Genomic DNA, 20,379 nt, shown 5'->3' with positions numbered 1-20,379 from the left:
CTGGTTGCACTACCCCACTCCAAGGTGAAGGGGTAGGAATGCACAGTATTTATGCAATACAGTGCGTTTCTGTCCTTTCCCCCTGCGCTGGCGCCGTTTCGGCAGCCTAGCGCCAACACAAGCACACTTGCACCATGGTGCATGTATGCCTGTGTTGTCAGCAGGATTGCTTGTGTGCAGGAAAGGGGCGTTGCTTTCCAAAACCTTTATTCTCATAAAGAGATTAGTAATATTCTTTTTCTCTTTATTCAGTTAGTGAGTCAAATAAATCAGTTTACAGAAATGTACCAAGAGAAAATATGACTAGTCAATAACAAAGTAAAATGCCAAATGTGTTCCATAAAAGGATTACTCCCTACTCTAAGAAAGTCACATTAAGGTCAAGCTATCAAATACATTTGTGCAGAATTCAGAAATTTCTAAAGCTTCTATTTGTTAAAGAGAACTATAACTGGGGCCTACCAGTGAATATGACTGCCAAACACATTTTGACTACCTGTCATTTTTCAATGCGTTTTCACGTTAATATCTAAGCCACCTTATCAGCTTCATTATTTGATTTTAATTTACATTTTCGGCTTTATGTACTTGATTTTGTGATTTGTGCCGCTGGAGCGTCACAAAAAGTAACGATCAAGAGGCGCAAGGAGCTCATAAATTTGCAGTTAAAAGTCCAAATTGTATAAGTGATCTATGTTAGAAGCAGCTGAGGACACTTCACCTGCTTCTCAATTGTGGTCAGTTTTCTGATAAGAGCTGTGGTTGGACCTCTGCTTCCTCTTATAGATGGCCCCCCACTCAACAGATCCCCAACATCCATTGAAAGCGAAGGCTCACTCACAGTCACTGCTCAGATATCATGAGTCAGGGAGAGCAGAATTACTGTATGAACCAGTGGCGTAACGAAACTTGAGGGCACCCCTGCAAGGTACGTGGAGGGCCCCCTCCAGGCTCAATCAGGAGTCTCAGGCCAGAGTACTGTGCTGAGGAGGCCCCCTGGAGGTTGGGCCCCCCCGCGGCCTCAATCAGGAGTCTCTGGCCAGAGTACTGTGCTGAGGAGGCCCCCTGGAGGTTGGGCCCCCCGCGGCCTCAATCAGGAGTCTCTGGCCAGAGTACTGTGCTGAAGAGGCCCCCTGGAGGTTGCCCCCCCCCCCCCTGCGGCCTCAATCAGGAGTCTCTGGCCAGAGTACTGTGCTGAAGAGGCCCCCTGGAGGTTGCCCCCCCCCCTGCGGCCTCAATCAGGAGTCTCTGGCCAGAGTACTGTGCTGAGGGGGCCCCCTGGAGGTTGCCCCCCCCCCCTGCGGCCTCAATCAGGAGTCTCTGGCCAGAGTACTGTGCTGAGGGGGCCCCCTGGAGGTTGCCCCCCCCCCTGCGGCCTCAATCAGGAGTCTCTGGCCAGAGTACTGTGCTGAGGGGGCCCCCTGGAGGTTGCCTCCGGCCTCAAACAGGAGTCTCTGGCCAGAGTACTGTGCTGAGGGGGGGCCCCTGGAGGTTGGGGCCCCCCTGTCCCGCGGGGGCAGCGGTGGCCTTACGTGCTTGGTATGAACAGAATTCTACCTGGCAGTAATTCCACCTGGTACAATGGCATGAGACTTTGACTGCAGCAGCAGCCTCTTCCCCTCCTCTTTTTCTGGCAGGGGGAGCCATAGAGTGCTCCCAACTCCAGACTGGCTGTACTGGGCATCAAGAGTTTCTCCAGGAGGCTGGTAGGGTGGGAGCTGTTTTTGCTCCCCGGGTCCGGTTTTGTTACTGGTGGCTGGTTTTTCGCTGAGATGGAGGGCAGTCTTGTTGGAATGTGGTTCATTAGTGGGGGTGAGTAGGTATCTATCACAAGTAATAAGGCCACAATCACAATATAAGGCACTGCGCATAAAGCCGTCAGCAATAGTGGGCTGAGTGGGCGCAGACACCATCACACGTCCGGCCTGAGGAGATGCTGACGTCTGAAAGAATCTTCAAGGTTCCAACATTCCACAACCACACCTTGTGCTTGCAACAACAGGCCAGAGGCAAGGGTTGGGTCCCATGAAGATACTGATCTTCAAAGACAGGTCTATCTGGACGTGGAATCTAGAATCGTAAAACCAGCAGCATGTTTTGTACAAATAAGGCTTGACTTCCGGGTGCCTGCTGTTTTATATTTCATAAAGGTCAATGTTACCCTCAGGAGAGCAGGAAAACATTACATTTTTTTAGATTGACAGTTGTTTACTACACCTCGAACAAAATGTACGTTCACTGAGGAAGTCTTACAACTAAACTTTTTCCAAACTCCCCCCAGGGCCCAGGTGCAGACAATGGACCTCTGTTTGGACGTTACCCACTGTCGAGGGGTGTTTCCTGTAAATGAGAAACCTGCTCACTACACTGGTTTGCCTTTGGACAGTAATATGCCCAACTATTATTCTAATACTTGCATGCATGTATGAATGTATGAATGTATGTATGTTGTATGTATGGATGTATGTATGTATGTATGAATGTATGTATGGATGTATGCATGTATGTATGTATGTATGTATGAATGTATGTATGAATGTATGTATGGATGTATGCATGTATGTATGTATGAATGTATGTATGGATGTATGCATGTATGTATGTATGTATGTATGAATGTATGTATGTATGAATGTATGTATGGATGTATGCATGTATGAATGTATGGATGTATGAATGTATGTATGTATGAATGTATGTATGTATGTATGCATGCATGTTTTGTTATTTCTAAACAAGAGGGCTAGCAACAGAGCGGTATACAAAGGGGAAGCACCAGTGGGGATTCTTAGGGGAGTTTGGACTCGACGATGGTTTGAAGGTTAATGTTTGGAAAACACTTAGAGGAAGAATACAATTTTGGTAGAAGTGAGATATGTGCTAAAATGCTACAGATGTCCCTGCCACCCGAGTGGGAATTCTCAGAGAGGTATACAATCTTAATAGGGTGGGCAGGACATTCTCCGGTTTTAGGTGGATGTCCTACATCCACAAAACCTGGAAAAAAAAATCATAAGATCCCTAAGGTCATTTTGACCCAAATAAGGCCCTCATGTATGGGCATTTGGTGTAGGGCAGTGCAGCTAGTGAGCTTGCTGTGCTGCCCAATGCCAAAGTGAAGGGGCAGGAATGCATTGTATTTTTGTCCTTTCCCCCTGTACCTCACATTACGTTTTGGTACAGTTATACTAACATTCCGCACACGCAGTGCACACTAGTGCCTTCTACAATTTATATAAGGAGGTCATCCAAACACACTGCTTTGTCAATGCACATTACATGAAAGGCTCCTTTACTACTACTAAACTGAGAAAAATCCTCATTTTAAGACTTTCGGCATTCACAGAAGGCATTTAGGAGTCCTAAAGTTTGGAGTCCTAACTTATGTGAATACCAAAATGAGTAAGTGCCTTCTGTGAATACCAAAATGAGTAAGTGCCTTCTGTGAATACCAAAATGGTAGTACGTTTAGGATTTTGTCTTAAGTTAGTTCTGTGAATCGGGCCCAGTGTTTCTATTATTATTCTAATTTTCAGTAGAACGTGTTCTGTAATTACAATATTAACGCGGTGAAACGACATGTTGCTACCGGTCAACAGTTACATTTCAATTGGTGAACAAGCACTGGGCTAAGTTTCTTGGAAACAAGTGAAACACATAAAGGAGCCTTTCATGTAATGTGCATTGATAAAAGCAGTGTGTTTGGATGACTTCCTCATATAAAATGTAGAAGGCACTAGTGTGCACTGCGTGTGAGGAATGTTAGTATAACTGTACCAAAACGTAGTGAAGTAAGGTGAGGTACAATGACTGAGCTGCCTGCGATCCCGATATAGCAACAGCAATATCTACGGTTGTGGGTTGCGTTGTCTGAGATGGGGAAGGTCACCAAAGGCGTGTTGCTTAGTGGAGGAGAGGGTTTATGATGGCTAGTGTGTTGAGTGACAGCTGCCTGCCTCTCTAAGTCCCCCGCAAACTCAGACTTGCAACCCTCCTAGCAGGTGCGCAACACCCATCGGGCTCACGGGGCTTCAGCCCCCCCCTGTCGTGTGTGTCAGCCCGGGCTGACACAGCTTTACGGGCTGGCGACCATCTAATTGCAGCCGCACCCGAGTACTTAACAGGTCTTTAAAATACCATTTACTTGTAAATTAGGCTTTTGTTGCCTTTTCACCCCTTCTTACAGTCACTCTGTCTACGGTTGGAAGAATTAGCCCCCCCCCAAAATATTTTTCAGCCCCCCCCCCCTGAAATTTGGCTCTAGTTGCCCGCCTGCCTCCTAGCAGTGAGCCCAGCAGGGTCTTAGGGCAGAGTTCTCCCCCCACCAGCCTCGGTGCACTGCTCGGGTACTATGAGAAAAGATCTGGGACCAGGTTGTACCGAGTGCGGCTTCAGCTTGTTCCCCACGGCCACAGCTGGTACAGTGGGAAATGCTGAACAACCCGGGCTGGAACGGGAGAACACCCCTTCCCCATCCATGAGTGTCGTGAAATTGAAGTAGGGGCACATGACCCTGGGTAAACACTCTAAGCTGTGGCCAGTGTGTACATCTAATAACTATGGGAGAGCCTCAGCACATCAAAGCAGGTGCCATACTGAAACACGGAGCGGAGCCCATGTATATAAATCGTATGCACATAACAGGTGCATGGAATGATGCAGGAAAGCATGCCATGAATGATGCAGGAAAAGAAGTCATGCCTGCAGTAGTAGAAACTCATTAAAGAACATAGGGCCATATTATCAAGAAAGGGAGATACACTATCGCCGCTTTTATCGGCAGGAAACTGCCGCTAAAGCGGCGAAAATGGGCTTGATAATATGCCCTTGTGAATTCCCATAGAAGCCCAGGTTAACATCAGAACCTAAAAGCGGCGATAATGTATTGCCCTTTCTTGATAATATGACCCATAATGCTTGCAGACTAGATAGGAGGTACCGTGTAATAGAGGTAAAAAGGTCAATCCTCATGGGAGGTTACAAATGAATACTTCAAAGTTGCGCTATCCTCATTGGGGAGCGTCCCTTGGGTGCACTGCCAAAGATCCCAATGGAAAACAACATTGAGTCTGTTCATAGATTCCAATTTTATTCAGGTATTCCATTTTGAAAAGTTTCTTATTTGGAGATAATTATTCCAATATAACTTCAGTGTGTGTTCAATGGTGTGTATCACTTACAACGCAACTTTTACGTCGTAATGCTGTTACAACGCAGCTATTACAACGCAGGATCCATTACATCGGATGCCATTACAACGCATGGCATTACATCGCAGATGCTATTACAACGCATACTATTACATCGTAAATATTGGTAAGTATATAATTTTTTTTATTTTATTTAATATTATATAATTGATTTAATAATTATTAATTATAAATAAAAATAAATAAAAATATTTATTTATGTTTTTAAATATTATAAATTAAATTTATTAATTTAATTAATTTTTTTAATAAGTATGAGTATAGGAGTATATGTTTTGGGGTGTTTGGGTGTTTTTAGGTTTCAGGGTAGAGTTTGGGTTTTGGGATACAGGGGTGTTTTTAGGTTTCAGGGTAGGGTTTGGGTTTTGGGGTACAGGGGTGTTTTTAGGTTTCAGGGTAGGGTTTGGGTTTTGGGGTACAGGGGTGTTTTTAGGTTTCAGGGTAGGGTTTGAGTTTTGGGGTACAGGGGTGTTTTTAGGTTTCAGGGTAGGGTTTGGGTTTTGGGGTACAGGGGTGTTTTTAGGTTTCAGGGTAGGGTTTGGGTTTTGGGGTACAGGGGTGTTTTTAGGTTTTAGGGTAGGGTTTGGGTTTTGGGATACAGGGGTGTTTTTAGGTTTCAGGGTAGGGTTTGGGTTTTGGGGTACAGGGGTGTTTTTAGGTTTTAGGGTAGGTTTTGGGTTTTGGGATACAGGGGTGTTTTTAGTTTTCAGGGTAGGGTTTGGGTTTTGGGGTACAAGGGTGTTTTTAGGTTTCAGGGTAGGGGTTGGGTTTTGGGGTACAGGGGTGTTTTTAGGTTTCAGGGTAGGGTTTGGGTTTTGGGGTACAAGGGTGTTTTTAGGTTTCAGGGTAGGGTTTGGGTTTTGAGGTACAGGGGTGTTTTTAGGTTTCAGGGTAGGGTTTGGGTTTTGGGGTACAGGGGTGTTTTTAGGTTTTAGGGTAGAGTTTGGGTTTTGGGGTACAGGGGTGTTTTTAGAGTTCAGGGTTGGGTTTGTGCTTAGGGCTAATTAAATTATAATTACCATTTATAAATTAATTAAAATATATTTATTAAATTAAAATAATTAAATTATAATAATTACATTTTTAATTAAATTAAATTAAATAAATTATTTTAATTAATTTAATTTCATTACAATTTTAAACATATTTAAATTAAAATAATTTCATTATATTAATTAATTAAAATTAATTACAATTTTTATTAAAATTAAATTAAATAAATAGATTTAAATTTATTAAATTAAATTAATTACTATTTTAAAATGTATTTAAATTAAATTAAATAAATTAAATTAATTAAATTAACTTAATTACATTTTTTTTTTAAAGTATACTTACCTATACTTACGATGTAATGCCATGCGTTGTAATAGCATCTGCGATGTAATGCCATGCGTTGTAATGGCATCCGATGTAATGGATCCTGCGTTGTAAAAATTCCGATGTAACGGAATGCGTTGTAAAAATCAGCGTTATAGTGACACCAATCCGTGTTCAATGCACAACATGTTCCTTATAGATGCATCATTCTTGCATGTCCGTAACAGGACTAGTCGTTATTTATTATTATGTATATCCCCAATGCATTTCGGGCACACATAGGGGTCGATTCCGATCCGTTAAAAAAATCCGCCGTACGATTCGTATTCTTAGCCAAATCCGTACGAATGGGAAACTACCGTCCAACCTCCGAAGTCCGATCCATTTCCGTCGAGTGCCGTACGATTATCAGCGAACCGTATGAACCACAGTCGATGACCCGTACGAATTAGCATCGGAAATCCGACCGTACGATTTGTAAACATGCCGTACAACCACACAAGTACGATCCTGTACGGAAAGCCTGTCCGCGATTCGTACGGGCCAAAGCATTCGTGCAGGAAGAATGATTCGTACGGGGAAAAACGCTCCGAATGGCAATTCGGAGCGCTTTTTACCGGATCGGAATCAACCCCATAGTATTGTTTTATTATCGAACAGGACGCGAGCTCCAGAGGCCATAGGTTTCCGAATTCACCCGCTGATGAAGGGCAGATGTGTGCCCAAAATGCATTGGGGCGATACATTCAAATAAGAAAAATGGAATCTATAAACACACTCAAGTTGAATATTGTTTTCCATCTGGGATCTTTGGCAGTGTATGTGAGGAACGCTCCGCCATGAGGGTAGTGCAACTTTCAAGTATTCTGACACGCCTATGATCAGAAGGCGATACTTTCCTGCACACCAACAACTTATCATAACAAGGTGAAGAATTAGTAAACTATTCATAATCTATTTGGAGTGCCTGAGTCCAGCCCTACTGACTTAAGGTTACAAATGAAGACAAGGCGGTACTAAGGAGGGACTAACAAGCCTATTTACCAATCAGAACCCAGCATTTATAAAGGACAATGACACAAGCCAATGACAAATATGGGCTGAGAGTGGGGGGGGGGGCTTCAATTACATACTCCAATACAGCATGCCTCGCAGTGCAGCGCATACGCTGCCCAGGCTCAACATAAATAACTTCACCTTTGAACTTGGGTCTGATGGGGGAGAGGGGTTAGAGAGGTTGCAGTGTGCAGCCCCTACTACCATAAATCACGTTGTTGTTCCTGTTGCAAAAGCAGGTCACTTCCTTGCATTTCCATGTGTTTGCTAAACCAGTCGGACACAGCACACTGGGGGCTGTAATGTTCCAATAAATTGTAAAATGCTTCACAATTCATATTGCTGGCCTTGCTTGCAAGAGGCCTTGCCATGGGCAATGTCTAGGGCATGTGAATAACAGATATTGCACATTTGTATTCTTCATTGCTGATTTGCACTAGGGATGTGTATATATGATGTATATATATGTGTGTTGTATGTTTTTAAATTGTATGAATTTGTCTCCCTTTTATTATTTTAATTAATCGAATAAAGTGTTTTGATGATGATGATGATATTGCACATGCTGCTCTGTCTTTGAGAGAAAGGGCTGGGTTGCAGAAAATCATACGTCACAGCAGTCAGGTATGCGCACCCATTCACTCTGTATTTAAAAGCGGCTGAGGTAGACTATTCGTGCCCAATAAAAAGGTGCCGGAAATAAGCTCAAGTGTTTACAGCATGCCGACATGGTTATAGCGCCTTCACCCAGCCCACTCAAGCCGGGCCCGCAGATCCAGGTGGCCAAGGGACTGTCCGTAAACATACAACTCAAAGACGAGCGACAGATAAGCAACACCCAACATCAGATGAGGCCCATAATTAAGGGGTAGATACTGATATGAACGGGTTGCACCCCGCTGCTCTCCGCCCCAACGTACTGCTGCAAGTCGCCAGCAACTTCTCATTTCTGCCTCTGATGTTTCAGTGATACAAAGTTATGCTGGTTAAAAAAAGTAACAAAAAAAATGTAAGGAGCGCCCTTGAATTACTTCATAGACTATGTTTTTCTGGCTTGAAGCTTCCTCGTCCTGTTGAATAATAAAGTCTGAGGAACTTTGTACAGCTCCCCAGTGTGTGTGTGTTTATGTGTCCATAAAGAGCGGACGCAGTCCCTGTGGGTGCTAAAGCCCTCACCACCCCTCTGTGCCGCACCGGCCCAAGGGCTGTGCTGAGGCTCACACCGTCCTGTGACTTGTCTGTGATGGACAGCTGCCTCCATGCCTCTCACTGGAACATTGTACAAGTGAGACACCATTACCGTGGCCATTCAAGCATTGTTGCCTGTCATGACATGGATTCGAAACCGCAGATTGTTGTGGCATAGCAAAGATGCCAAATGACCGAATGCAAGCAAGGCAAAAGAGCTCCCGTCCTGAGCTGGTGGCTAAAAAAATATTTGCAATGCCATAGTTCCCATATTTAAATATAAGACCTATGGCATTGCAAACAAGCGGCCGCCATTGTCTAAGCTGCTTGGAAAGTGAAAGCGCGCATGGCGTGCTGAATGTAAGTAAAGGGGTCAGTCGCCATGGGAGGTTACAAATGAAGACAAGGCTGTACTAATGTTATGTTATGTTATGTTGTACAATTTATAGAGCGCATGGCTGCCCCAGCCAGGGGGCGTCACAGCGCTGAGCACAGACAGCCAAATGAAAGACAGGGCCTAGCAAAACGCCACAACCAATTAATTGGAGGGACTAATAAGCCTATTAAGGAATCAGAAGCCAGCATTTACGAAGGACAAGGACACAAGCCAATGACAAATATGGGCGGAGAGTGGGTGGGACTTCTATGCCATACTCCAGTACAGCAAGTCTCGCAGAGTGGCGCATGTGCTCTGATTCTAGGTTTGACCTACAAATGTGTGGCAGCAGGAGCAGTAGTAGCTACAACCGTCAGGGAAAAATGAACAAGTAAAAATTGGTTGAATGTCTCCAAGAGAGTCCCTAGGTCTCTCGCTCCTAACTCCAACTAGAATCACACATTAACCTTTTCCATGCTCGGAGGCACGGTGCTCCGGTGCTCATGACGAGCTTAGCTCGTCATGAGCCGTGGAACGCTCACAGCCCTGCTGTGCTGAGCGTTCCACGGGAACCAGTGCACCTGTGACGAGCTCAGCTCGTCATGAGCATAGGAGCGCCGTGCCTCATGACGAGCTGAGCTTGTCATGAGCATGCGAGCACTGTGCGCGCCCCCCTCCCCCCCAGCACAGCGGGGTAATTACCCTCCGCAGCGAAGGGGTTAATATAAAAGACAAGAACACATGTAAACAAAATTGTTGCAGGTTAGATCACTTTGTTCCAATGAAAAGACACCTTTCAATGGTGAGCAGTCTTTATTCTTCCTTGCCCACGGAAAACACATGAAGTCAACAGTCCACTATCAAATATATAACATATATCACTTAACATTCATGTTTCTGAAAGCATTAACCTTTGTCCCAGGGAAGCTTAATGCAGAGTCTATTCTACCATGTATTCAATGTTTCGCTGATTGACAATGAACGATACTAAAGGCCAAAACATTTACTTGAAGATTTCTAGTTAGTCAATGCTTTTTGTATTTCATGTAAGTGAGAGTTTTTGTTAAAAAATGCAATTCTCTATTCAGTATTATATGAACACGAGATAGATAGATAGGCAGTTCAAGCTTGGTGAAAACGAGAACATGTAGCCTAAAGAAGATAATACATCTTATAAATCTAGTATGTTTTGTAGTCATGACTAAGATTTTTAACAAGTCACATTAGGGTCAAGCTGTCAAATACATTTGTGCAGAATTCAGCAATTTCTAAAGCTTTTATTTAATAAACAGAACTAAAACTGTGACCTACCAGTGAACATGACTGGCTAACGCATTTTGCACATTTTGACTATGTGTCATTTTTTTGTGTGATTTCATGTTAATAATTTAAGTCAACTTATCAGCTTAATTAATAATTTTATTTTAAATGATCAGCTTTATCAATTTGATTTTGTGATTTGTGCTGCAGGGTTGTCGCAAAAAGTGATGCTCCGGTGGCCCAAGGGGCTATTAAGAATGCCCCCAAGACTCCAAATAGTATAAATGATCTCTGTTAGAACAGTTGAGGACACCTCACCTGCTTCTCAATTGTGAACAGATTTTTTTATAAGACCTGTGGTTGGACCTCTGCTGCTTCAAATTGATGACCCTTCCCACACCCCCAAAATCCATTAGAAGTGAAGGCTCACTAATAATCACTGCTCAGATATCATGAGTCAGGGAGAGCAGAATTACTTCCTGTACTAAATTCTACTCTGCAGTAATTTCACCTGGAAAAATGGCATGAGACTTTGGTTGAAACAGCAGCCTATTACCCTCATCTTCTTCTGGCAGGGGGAGCAGCCAGTGCTGCCAAGTCCAGACTGGCTGTGCTGGGCATCAAAAAGCTGTAAGGGTGGGGGCAGGTTTTGTTCCTAGGGCCAGTTTTGTTACTGGCGGATGGTTCTTCACTGAGATGGAGGGCAAAAGTGTTGGAATGGGGTTTATTAGTGGGGGTACGTAGGTACCTATCACAAGTAGTAAGGCCACAATCACAATATAAAGCCCCGTCAAGGACTCACACAATGATTCTTTTGCTCAAACCCTGCTAGCTGGCTGCAAGCAGGGAGGCTTAACTTAGGAGACAAGTGTGTAAAGCATTTAAAAACACCAACACTTGAAATAAGTAAGACACAGCACACAATTACAATCCAACACAAATGTATGAAGATAGGAAATATTTTAAGAGAATAAACACTTTCTTGTGCCTAAAAGCCAAAAGTGCTACTTAGGCACATTTTGCCATGTTTCACCGGGACAAAGTCAAAGTTTCCGGACGATCTTGATGGAGCACAGGTCGGATACACTTAACAGTAGCGACTTGTTATTTTTTAACTTCGGATTTAGTCACTTTTTTGAGTTTTTTCTCTCGATGTTGAGTGAGGCTCCTCCTCATGCTGGCTTTGGGTTGGAAGGCAGCAGACTGGCTCAGAGCAATGGTTTGGTCAACTCCTGGATGTCTCATCAATGACGAAAGGCTCGGGAGCTTGAGTGGGGCTAACCTGAATTTCAGGCCAAGTCGTGGTTCAATGTCACTGGCTTGATTCTCATTGGCAGGTCAGTCACTTTACGGAGCATTCTGACCAAAAATTTCCAAATATTCTCAAAGTTCTGGATCTTCTTCCAGAAGGTCAATTTGGGGTTCCAAAGTGCCCACAACACCAATTTAAGGTTCCAGAAGCTCTGAGTTGCTCTTGTGATGTTGGAGCTACATATCCCATTATGCACCTTTCCAAATCCTTTAAAGTCTAGCTGAAGGTTGTGAGCTGGCTTCTTGCTAGAGATGAGGCAGGTGGAGCTCTTGTAACCTGTTGCTCTCAGAGAGCCCACTCCTTCGCTTTTCAAAGCAAGGCAAAGTCCTTAGTACTTCCAAAGTGTGCAGCATGTGCAGTCATTCAGAGTGCAATCCTCTTGGTACGGGCCAGGGTTCCAAAAGGGCAGTCCTTCTTCTTTTTGTAGTTTCAGGCATGGATCTGAGTTGCTGGGCAGCTCTCCCATATTTATCCAGTGTTCTTGGGTGACAAGCAGGGGGGCACCCCTGAACAACGGGGTGCAGGGTGCCACCCTCAGGTATGGCAACCTTCTCCAATGTGTAGCATATATTTGTCCATGAAGGCACTATTCCTTTAAAATCCAAAATGGAGAAACTCCTGGTGGTTAAGATCTGGCTTTCCCAACCCACTAGCATGGCTACGTTTCCCTAACAATTCTCTTCTTCCCCTTCTGCTAATTCAATTTCTGGGGCTTCTTTCTGGCTGGAGGTGAAGTATGTGGAGATGACCGTGTGTCCTGTCCTATATGTCATTCCCTCTTTAAAGAGCATTTTGGCTACTCCACCCCGGTTCTACCTTTTGCTCTGCAGCCACAGATCTCCTCCCACCGATCTCCTCCCACCTGATGTCCGCTTCGTCTATGCAGGCTACTTTACTCCTCTTCAGAGCAATATGGCTTAGCCTGTCGAAGGCTAGCCAATCAATCAATGAGTGGGATTAGTTCCTTGCTCGCTCGCTATGTCCCAGTTAGAGGCCTTCGATCCGCTGAATTGCTCCAACTTGTCGTGCCAAGGGTCAGGCTGGCAAGATGGGGAGCTAGGGCCTTTTCAGTGGTGGCCCCTCAGCTCTGGAATTCGATTCCCATTGAGCTTAAGAGGTTGCCATCTATTGAGTTGTTCAAAAAGGAGCTAAAGACATGGTTCTTTAGGAAGTCCTATCTCTAACTGAACGTTCCCTGGAGTGATAAGCTGTGTTTTGATGTTAGGCGCCTTGACGCCCATGGGGCAAAGTATGCGCAGAATAAAAACATTTTCATTCAGGAGAGGCTGCTAGAAGGCTTGATTTTAGAACATCAGAGAAGCAAGCTCTATAACTTCTTTTCTGTGATAGTTATGATAACTCTAGCCTTCTCAAGCTGTTAGATTACATCTAACCTTGGTAAGTTGTTGGTTTAATTCTAATTATCACTTTAATATTTTGAAGTATGCATTTATCTCACTCCTATCACTAGTTATACTTTAGTACAGTATTCCTATGTTAGCCTATGGAGTCAATATGCTACAACGGGGAAAACCAAATTGGCAGTTTTTACCTCAACATGGCATCTTTTATAATCTCCCTGCTTATAGTTACAAGGCACTCTACCCCTGGGGCACCTAGGGGAGACCTAAGGGGTGACATATAATCAAAAATAAGGTAGCTTAAGACTTTGGAAGTACCTTTAATTCCAAAGTCCACATCACTCAGCACCTGAAGGACCTCTCCGGGCTTCCAGTCCAGAAGAGATGCCAGTTCACCCCTCATCAGCCAGGATAGCTTGACTCCAGTGGCATGGAGAGCACGGGACCAATGTCTGGTCATACCAGTCCCATTCAGGGTGACAAATGCAAAAAGAACAACTGAAGGACAGAATGCAGAACAATGTCATACATTCAGCCCAGTACAGCGATCTAGGCCTAAATCTATAATTTATTTCCCATTCCATTCCAGTTTGAACCCAGCCATAGGCAAATCAGTCTTGATCCTGTGCCCAATAGGAACAGTCCAGCCCGAACTGCCAGCCCAGGTCCTCCCTGAAATGGAAACAAGCATCCTAGGACCGGTTTGGGGGTTTCAACCCTCATCAGCCAGGATAGCTTGACTCCAGTGGCATGGAGAGCATGGACCCACGTCTGGGCATACCCGTCCCACTCATGGTGAAAAATATAAAAAGAAAAATTGATGGACAGAATGCAGAACAATGTCATACATTCACCCCAGTGCAAACATCTGGCCCTAAATCCATCCTTTTTTTGCTCCTCATGCCATTCCAGTGTGAACCCAGCCAAATGCAAATCAATCAGTCTTGGCCCTGTGGCCAATGGGACCAGCCCAGCCCAAACTCCCAGGCCAGGTCCTCCCTGGACTGGAAACAAGCATCCTTGGACCGGTTTTGGGGTTTCACCCTGCGTCAGCCAGGATAGCTTGACTCCAGTGGCATGGAGAGCATGGGACCCACGTCTGGGCATACCGTCCCACTCATGGTGACTAACGCAAAAAGAACAATTCATGTGATCCAGGTGATCATACCAGGTGTAACTGTACACAGCTATATCATTCAGATAAGATGCTGTGTACTGCTCCAACCCAGACAGGACCCTGTTCACCAACCTTTGGAAGGTGACAGGTGCATTCTTTAAGGCAAACCTTTGGTGTGGAAAAAGCTGAGCTCTCCTTTGATCCTTCATTATGGCAAGCTGTCAGTTGCCTGAGGTCAAATCAAATATACTTTGGTACTTTGCAGACCCTAACCTATCAATGAGCTGATCAGCTCTAGATAGAGGGCAGGCATCAGCTTTAGTGACTGCATGCAATCCTCTATAGTCCAGACAGAACCACGAGCCCTTCTTTCCTAATTAGGAATTATGTTTGGTAACTAGCGCCACTGGGCTGGTCCATGGAGTATCAGAGCGCTCACTTACCCCCAATTTCAGCATCTTATTTACCTCAACCTTGATGCTGGCTCTGACATCATCAGACAACCTGTACAACTTATTTTTGACAGGTAGGTCAGTGTCAACATCATGTATGCACCAATCATTGATACCTGGGGTCAAAGAGACTAGATCAGCAAAGTGCTCCACACCTGGTTGCAGTTTCTGTGCTGCTGGCGTGTCAATCAGGCAGAGAGTACTACTCCCTCCAATGACTCATCTTGCATATTAGTAGAGAGGAAATCTGGCAATTACTTTTTCTCCTTCAACTGTGTCCATCAGTATGGTCATGTCTGCCCTGTCTTTGTGGGGTTTACATCTGTTAATGCACAGGACCCTGTGGGGATTCCTGGTGGTGTTGAGGTCTACCAGATAGGTAACCTCACCCTACTTTGTGATGATTATATGGGGCCTTGAGCACCATGGGAGCTACAGGCTCCAACACCCACACCAAGTGTACTCAGGCATAGTAGCCTTTTGGTATTACCAGAGCTTCAAGATACCTTGGCTGGCCTCTAGGTTCCTGCTTGCATTGTATATGTAATCTGTCATGCAAGATCCCAGGCTTAGTACATAGTCCAGCACATTGTCCTCGGCTTCCTTGAGAGGCTTTTCCCAAGAATCTCTCAGCAGACACAATGGCCCTCTTACAGGGTGACCAAACAACAATTCAAAGGGGCTGAAGCGAACCGGTTTGCGAGACACTTCCCTGTATGCAAACCATAGCCATGGGAAGAGAAGATCCCATCTCCTCCTAAGTTTGTCAGACAAACCCATGCTCATTCCCTTCAAGGTCTTATTGAACCTTTTCACCAGAAGATCAGTCTGGTATGATATTGGGTGGTGAACTTGTAGGTAACACCACATTCCTTTCACATCAACTTCAGATAGCCAGATATGAAATATGTGCCTGTATCTGAACCCACCTCCTTTGGGAAACCCATTCTGTGAACACACCAAGTAGGGCCATGCCACTGAAGGAGCAGTGACTGTCCTGAGGGGTATTGCTTCAGAATATATTGTTTCATGGTCCACTACTACCAAGATAGATCTGTTCCCTGATGCAGTTAGTGGGTCTAGGGGAACAAAAATGTCCACCCCACCCTCTTAAAGGAAGCCCCAACCACAGGCAGTGGTATCAAGGGAACCTTTGACTTGCCCACTGTCTTCCCACTAGCCTGGCAAATTGCACAAAAGCTTCACAACTCCTTCATTTTTCCAGACATGTTGGGCCAATGGAGGTGGTTAACCAACCTACTCCATGTCTCACTCTGACCCAAATGACCTGCCAAGGGGATGTTGTGGCTCAATGTGGGGAGGAATTCTCTATAATTTTGGGGGACGCTAATTCCGTGAGGTCTCTGGCTACAGTATATAAGACTCTCTCATCAAAGTAGACTTTGTGGAATCTACTGAATCACCATTTTCTTGCCTGGAGATGCTCTGCCTCAGGCTTCCAAGAGAGGAACACTCTCTTTTGAAGAATCGGGATAACCCACTTACTTGGTCTTGGCGGCGGGGGAAACGCCCAAATCTTCCATACCTTCCATACATAGTAAAAGGAGACACAGGAGCCTTCGTCTGCAGGAGGATCCCAGATTTATTTCAATAGCTCAGGCTATGGAACAGAGTCCCAAGCTAGTCAGAGACAAAACCCAGGAGGCTGCTACTTCACTCTGTTGCTTACAAGCCTTTTATACATTTTTCATCCCAGTCTTTTGGCTGTCAGACCATTGTTTAATCAGGGCAGTGTTTACAGTTGATAACCAGATCCAGACGATGTTTGTTGTTAGTGGCCTGGTCAAGGCTTGGTACACAGATCATTGTTCACTCGGCTTTGATCAAGGCTCAGTTTTTCAGGTCATTGTTCAATTGCCTTGATCAAAGCCCGGTCCTTCAAGTCATTGTTTAATCACCCTGATCAGGGCCCAACAGTCAGACCATTGTCTAGATAACCTGATCACAGTGTCAAGGATGTTTACCAGGCTGGAAGCAGGAGATGAAAAACAAGCTTGTTTATACAGGGCGTGGGTGTCTCATGGCTTTCTGTTGAACTGCAAAGAACAGGGGGTTGGGTGTGCGACAGTTCCTCAGCAGAAATGCAGTCTGCAAGATGTTTTTTTATCGTGTCAGTTTAGATTTTCCTCAGGCATCAGCAGAAATGAGCAGGTGGGTCGTGTGGAAGTGTTTGACATGAGATGGCAATGAAAAAATAATTGAGTCTCGGAACAGATTCAGCTGATCAGAAAAACACTTTTCCTCACTTTGTCCTTACACAACTCCTCCCTGGTGGGGCCACCGGCTGAAGTCAATTCTGCCAAATTGGACAGGTCTCAGAGGTCAGATCCTCCCCTTAGAGTCAGATTCCTCCTTTGTCTCAAGAGTTCTTTGGGCTGGTTCACCAGATACGGTGACCTTTACCTTGTCATTAGATGCCTGGCCCATTGTTCACGGGTCCAAGTGTCCAACATTTCCCTTTTGTGCCGTCTGTGAACTGGTCACAGCAGATACTTACTCAGGGAGATCCAGACTCCTTGCATGGGCATTATCTCCACCCCTGATCGGTTAGATGCTTCAAGATAATTTCCCAGTAGACCCTCTACTGGGAGTGCAGGAGACACAACTACCTTCTTAAGGCCTGTTACACCTCCCCATCGCAAACCCACCATTGCCATGGGATGGAGTTTGGCTCTGCTGTCTGCATATGCTCAGAGGCCATAGCAATAACCTATCAGCTGAATACAGCAGGTGGTAAATCAATGCATTAAACCCTAACAAACAGGAAATTCTGTGTGGTTTCACAAGAGATAAATCTGATCCCACACAGAAATACCCCATTTGTTGGGGTTTAACTCATAGGGGCATATTTACAAGGAAATGGTGGAGAGCAGCGCTGTGCCTCATTCTGCAATTTACAAGATGCAGGGATGCGCCATGTTTTCAACAGTATGGTGCACACCAGTGTTTCTCTAGTGCTGGCTCTAAAAATAACTGCCTAGCGCCAACACAGACACCCTTGTGCCATAGTGCAAAGGTGCCTGTGTTGCAAGGAATTATTATTTATGTGAAGGAATCCCTTCCTGCACATAAGCAATCATTAATGGTGATCCGTTACTTCTATGTGTGCTGCATTTTGGAGCACACATAAAAGTAGCAAATTGACATTATTTAATGATTGTTTATGTGCACGAAAGGACACTTTACTCAACATAAACATTAAATAATAGCGTTTTGGTCTTTCTATGTGTGCTGCAAAATGCAGGACAGATGTAAAAAGCAACAATGAGGTTAAATAGAAGTATTTCTCCTCGTTGCACCATTTTAACATCTGCTATGGCATGCCGTTAGTTCTTGGCGCTGCCTCAGATATACAGATACTTGTAAATCTAGGGCAGCGTCAAAAATAAATGGGTGTTGCGGTGGAACACCCACAGCAGCACCCATTGCACACCCCTTTCATGCAGATATCTGCGTGAAAGGGCACCATATTTACAAAGCGTTAAGCCACAAAAAGTGTCTTAACGCCACTTTGTAAATATGGTGCAGGGCATTGCGCCGTCAGAATGTTGGTAAAAGTGACGTTCCGGTGGCGCAATCCCCTTGTAAATATGCCCCATAATTTCATGACACTTGTGCAGTTTTACAACACAGTAATAGTAATTTGAAGATGAAATTTACTACCAGACCTTTAACATCCAAATTGTAATCAGCTCCATATTGGCTTCTCACTACTCCTCTTTGTGCATATACTCGAAAGAAATCCTGCAAGCCTTCGAAACTTCAGGTAAAGTGCAGTGATAGTGGTCTGAGTGGGCGGGGCGGAAATACCATCACATTTCAGGCCTGGGGAGACGCTGATGGCGGAAAGAAGCTGCATATTCTAACATTCCACAACCACACCTTGTGCGAACAACAACAGGCCTCAGGCAAGGGATGGGTCCCATGGAGATGCTTATCTTCAAAGACAGGTCTGTCTGGACCTGGGATCTCGACTTGTAAACCAAACCAGCCGCATGTTTGTACAAGTAAGCCTTGACTTCCTTGTTCTCGCTGGTGCATATTTCCTGAAAATCAATGTTACCCTCAGTAGTGCAGCAAAACTTTACCTTTTATGGAATCATTCCAAGGAAACTTAGAAGGAGAGGTTACTTCAGTGCAGCTGGAAGCAGTCAATGCCCCATAATACAATAGTAACTGGGCTAATAATGCCTGCCTGGCCCCTAGTGAGAAAGTACCGAGAAAAGATAACTTGTGGAAGAATTACTTTGTTGTGAAAAAAGAGAGGGGCAGATTTACAATAAGTGGCGCATCCCTGCATATCAGCAGGGATGCGCCAGTTGTTGTGCGTCAAGGCTCCGCCATCCTGGATTTGCTGCATTTGCAATGCGGCGCACCATGGGGCAACAACGGCACAGATGCGTCACGCATCTCTGCCGTAAAAGCGGCCCATTGCTGGAGTTGCATCGCAAGCGCGACGCAGCTCCAGCAATGCTCGGGGGAGCCCTATCTTGTCAATGCTGCGTCAATCCTTACGCCTGCTACAAGCAGGCGCAGAGTTTTGACGCAGCATTTGACCCAAAAGTGACTGAGTGAAATCTTGTAGATTTCACCCAGCGACTTTTAGGAGGCATTCCTGCGCCGGAACGCCTCCCCCCTGCAATGGAAAGCCTCCTTCTGGCGCAGGGCTTTACAACGTGACGCATCTCCCAGATGCGTCACGTTGTAAATACCCCGCACTATGGTGCATCTTTTGCGCTGCCGCTACATCACAAAAGTGACGCAACAGTGGCGTAAAAGGGGCGCAAGGGGCTTGTAAATCTGCCCCAGAGAGAGTTTAACATTATCAATAAAGAAAAGTTCCAGGTCATTGGAAACATTTGAATAACTGTTGGCAAAAAAGATTGATGGCTTCTAAGAACAATTAACAACTACCTCAGGGTCTTTAGAGAATGAAGGTGGCAGGTCAGGGGAGGGCAACATTAGCCTAAATATTGCACTGGGATGGGTGAAGATCCTTGAGGTGTGCACTAAATAGAGGATACGTGCATGTTATAAAACAATAGCAACAGTGGACGTTTAGTGGCTCCAGTGGAGACTTCCGGAAACTGTGTCTGCCCAGTCTTCAGGGGTCCGGCTGCTGGTCGTTGTAATGCACGTTTTTGTGCAAGTTTACTATTTTTTTCTTTGCTATTTACAAACTCTGGGGCATATTATCAAGGGGGTTTATCTCCGCTTTTTTGGCTTTAAAAGCCAAGAAAGCGGAGATATAATTATCTCCCTATTACCTAGCTGTCGCTAACACCAGTTAGGGACAGCTAGTAGGAGATAGCGACCATCTTGGGCCCCGCTTTGCATGTCAGAGATATTTATCACTAATGACATGCAAAGTGGGCGTGCCAAGATGTTAGCGACTGGAAACAGTCGCTAACATCGCTATCTCCTATTACCAACTTTTGGAGATATTCTCGCTAAGCGCGAATATCTCCAAAAGCTAACACCTGCCCTGAGCAGTTCTTAGCCATGTTATCCAATGGGAGGTGGATAACATGGCTAAGAGCATTAGCTCGGTAATGCATGAATATCGTTGACTTTTCAGCGATATTCATGCATTGCGGCCGTTTTTTATCGCATTTGCGATAAACCTTGGTAATACCAAGGTTTATCTGCGATAAAAATCGCCGCAGTTCTGCGGTAAATTTTTGTCTCTAACCAAGCAATAGCGAT

General features: G+C 44.9%; 1 protein-coding gene across 1 annotated transcript in view; it reads right to left on the bottom strand.

The window, feature by feature from the left end:
• LOC144768926 (uncharacterized) overlaps positions 1 to 20,379 on the bottom strand; it is a 282,473-nt gene that overhangs the window by 32,773 nt on the left and 229,321 nt on the right. The window contains exon 14 of the mRNA XM_078652934.1: positions 1,558 to 1,824. Within this exon, the coding sequence (XP_078509060.1) occupies positions 1,558 to 1,824 (267 nt within the window). The remainder of the gene's footprint in view (positions 1 to 1,557; positions 1,825 to 20,379) is intronic.

The sequence above is a fragment of the Lissotriton helveticus genome, chromosome 7 (genome assembly GCF_964261635.1).
Source record: "Lissotriton helveticus chromosome 7, aLisHel1.1, whole genome shotgun sequence".
Taxonomy (NCBI): Eukaryota; Metazoa; Chordata; class Amphibia; order Caudata; family Salamandridae; genus Lissotriton; species Lissotriton helveticus.
The sequence above is the reverse complement of the archived record's forward strand: the minus strand, read 5'-3'. Positions and strand labels throughout refer to the sequence as shown.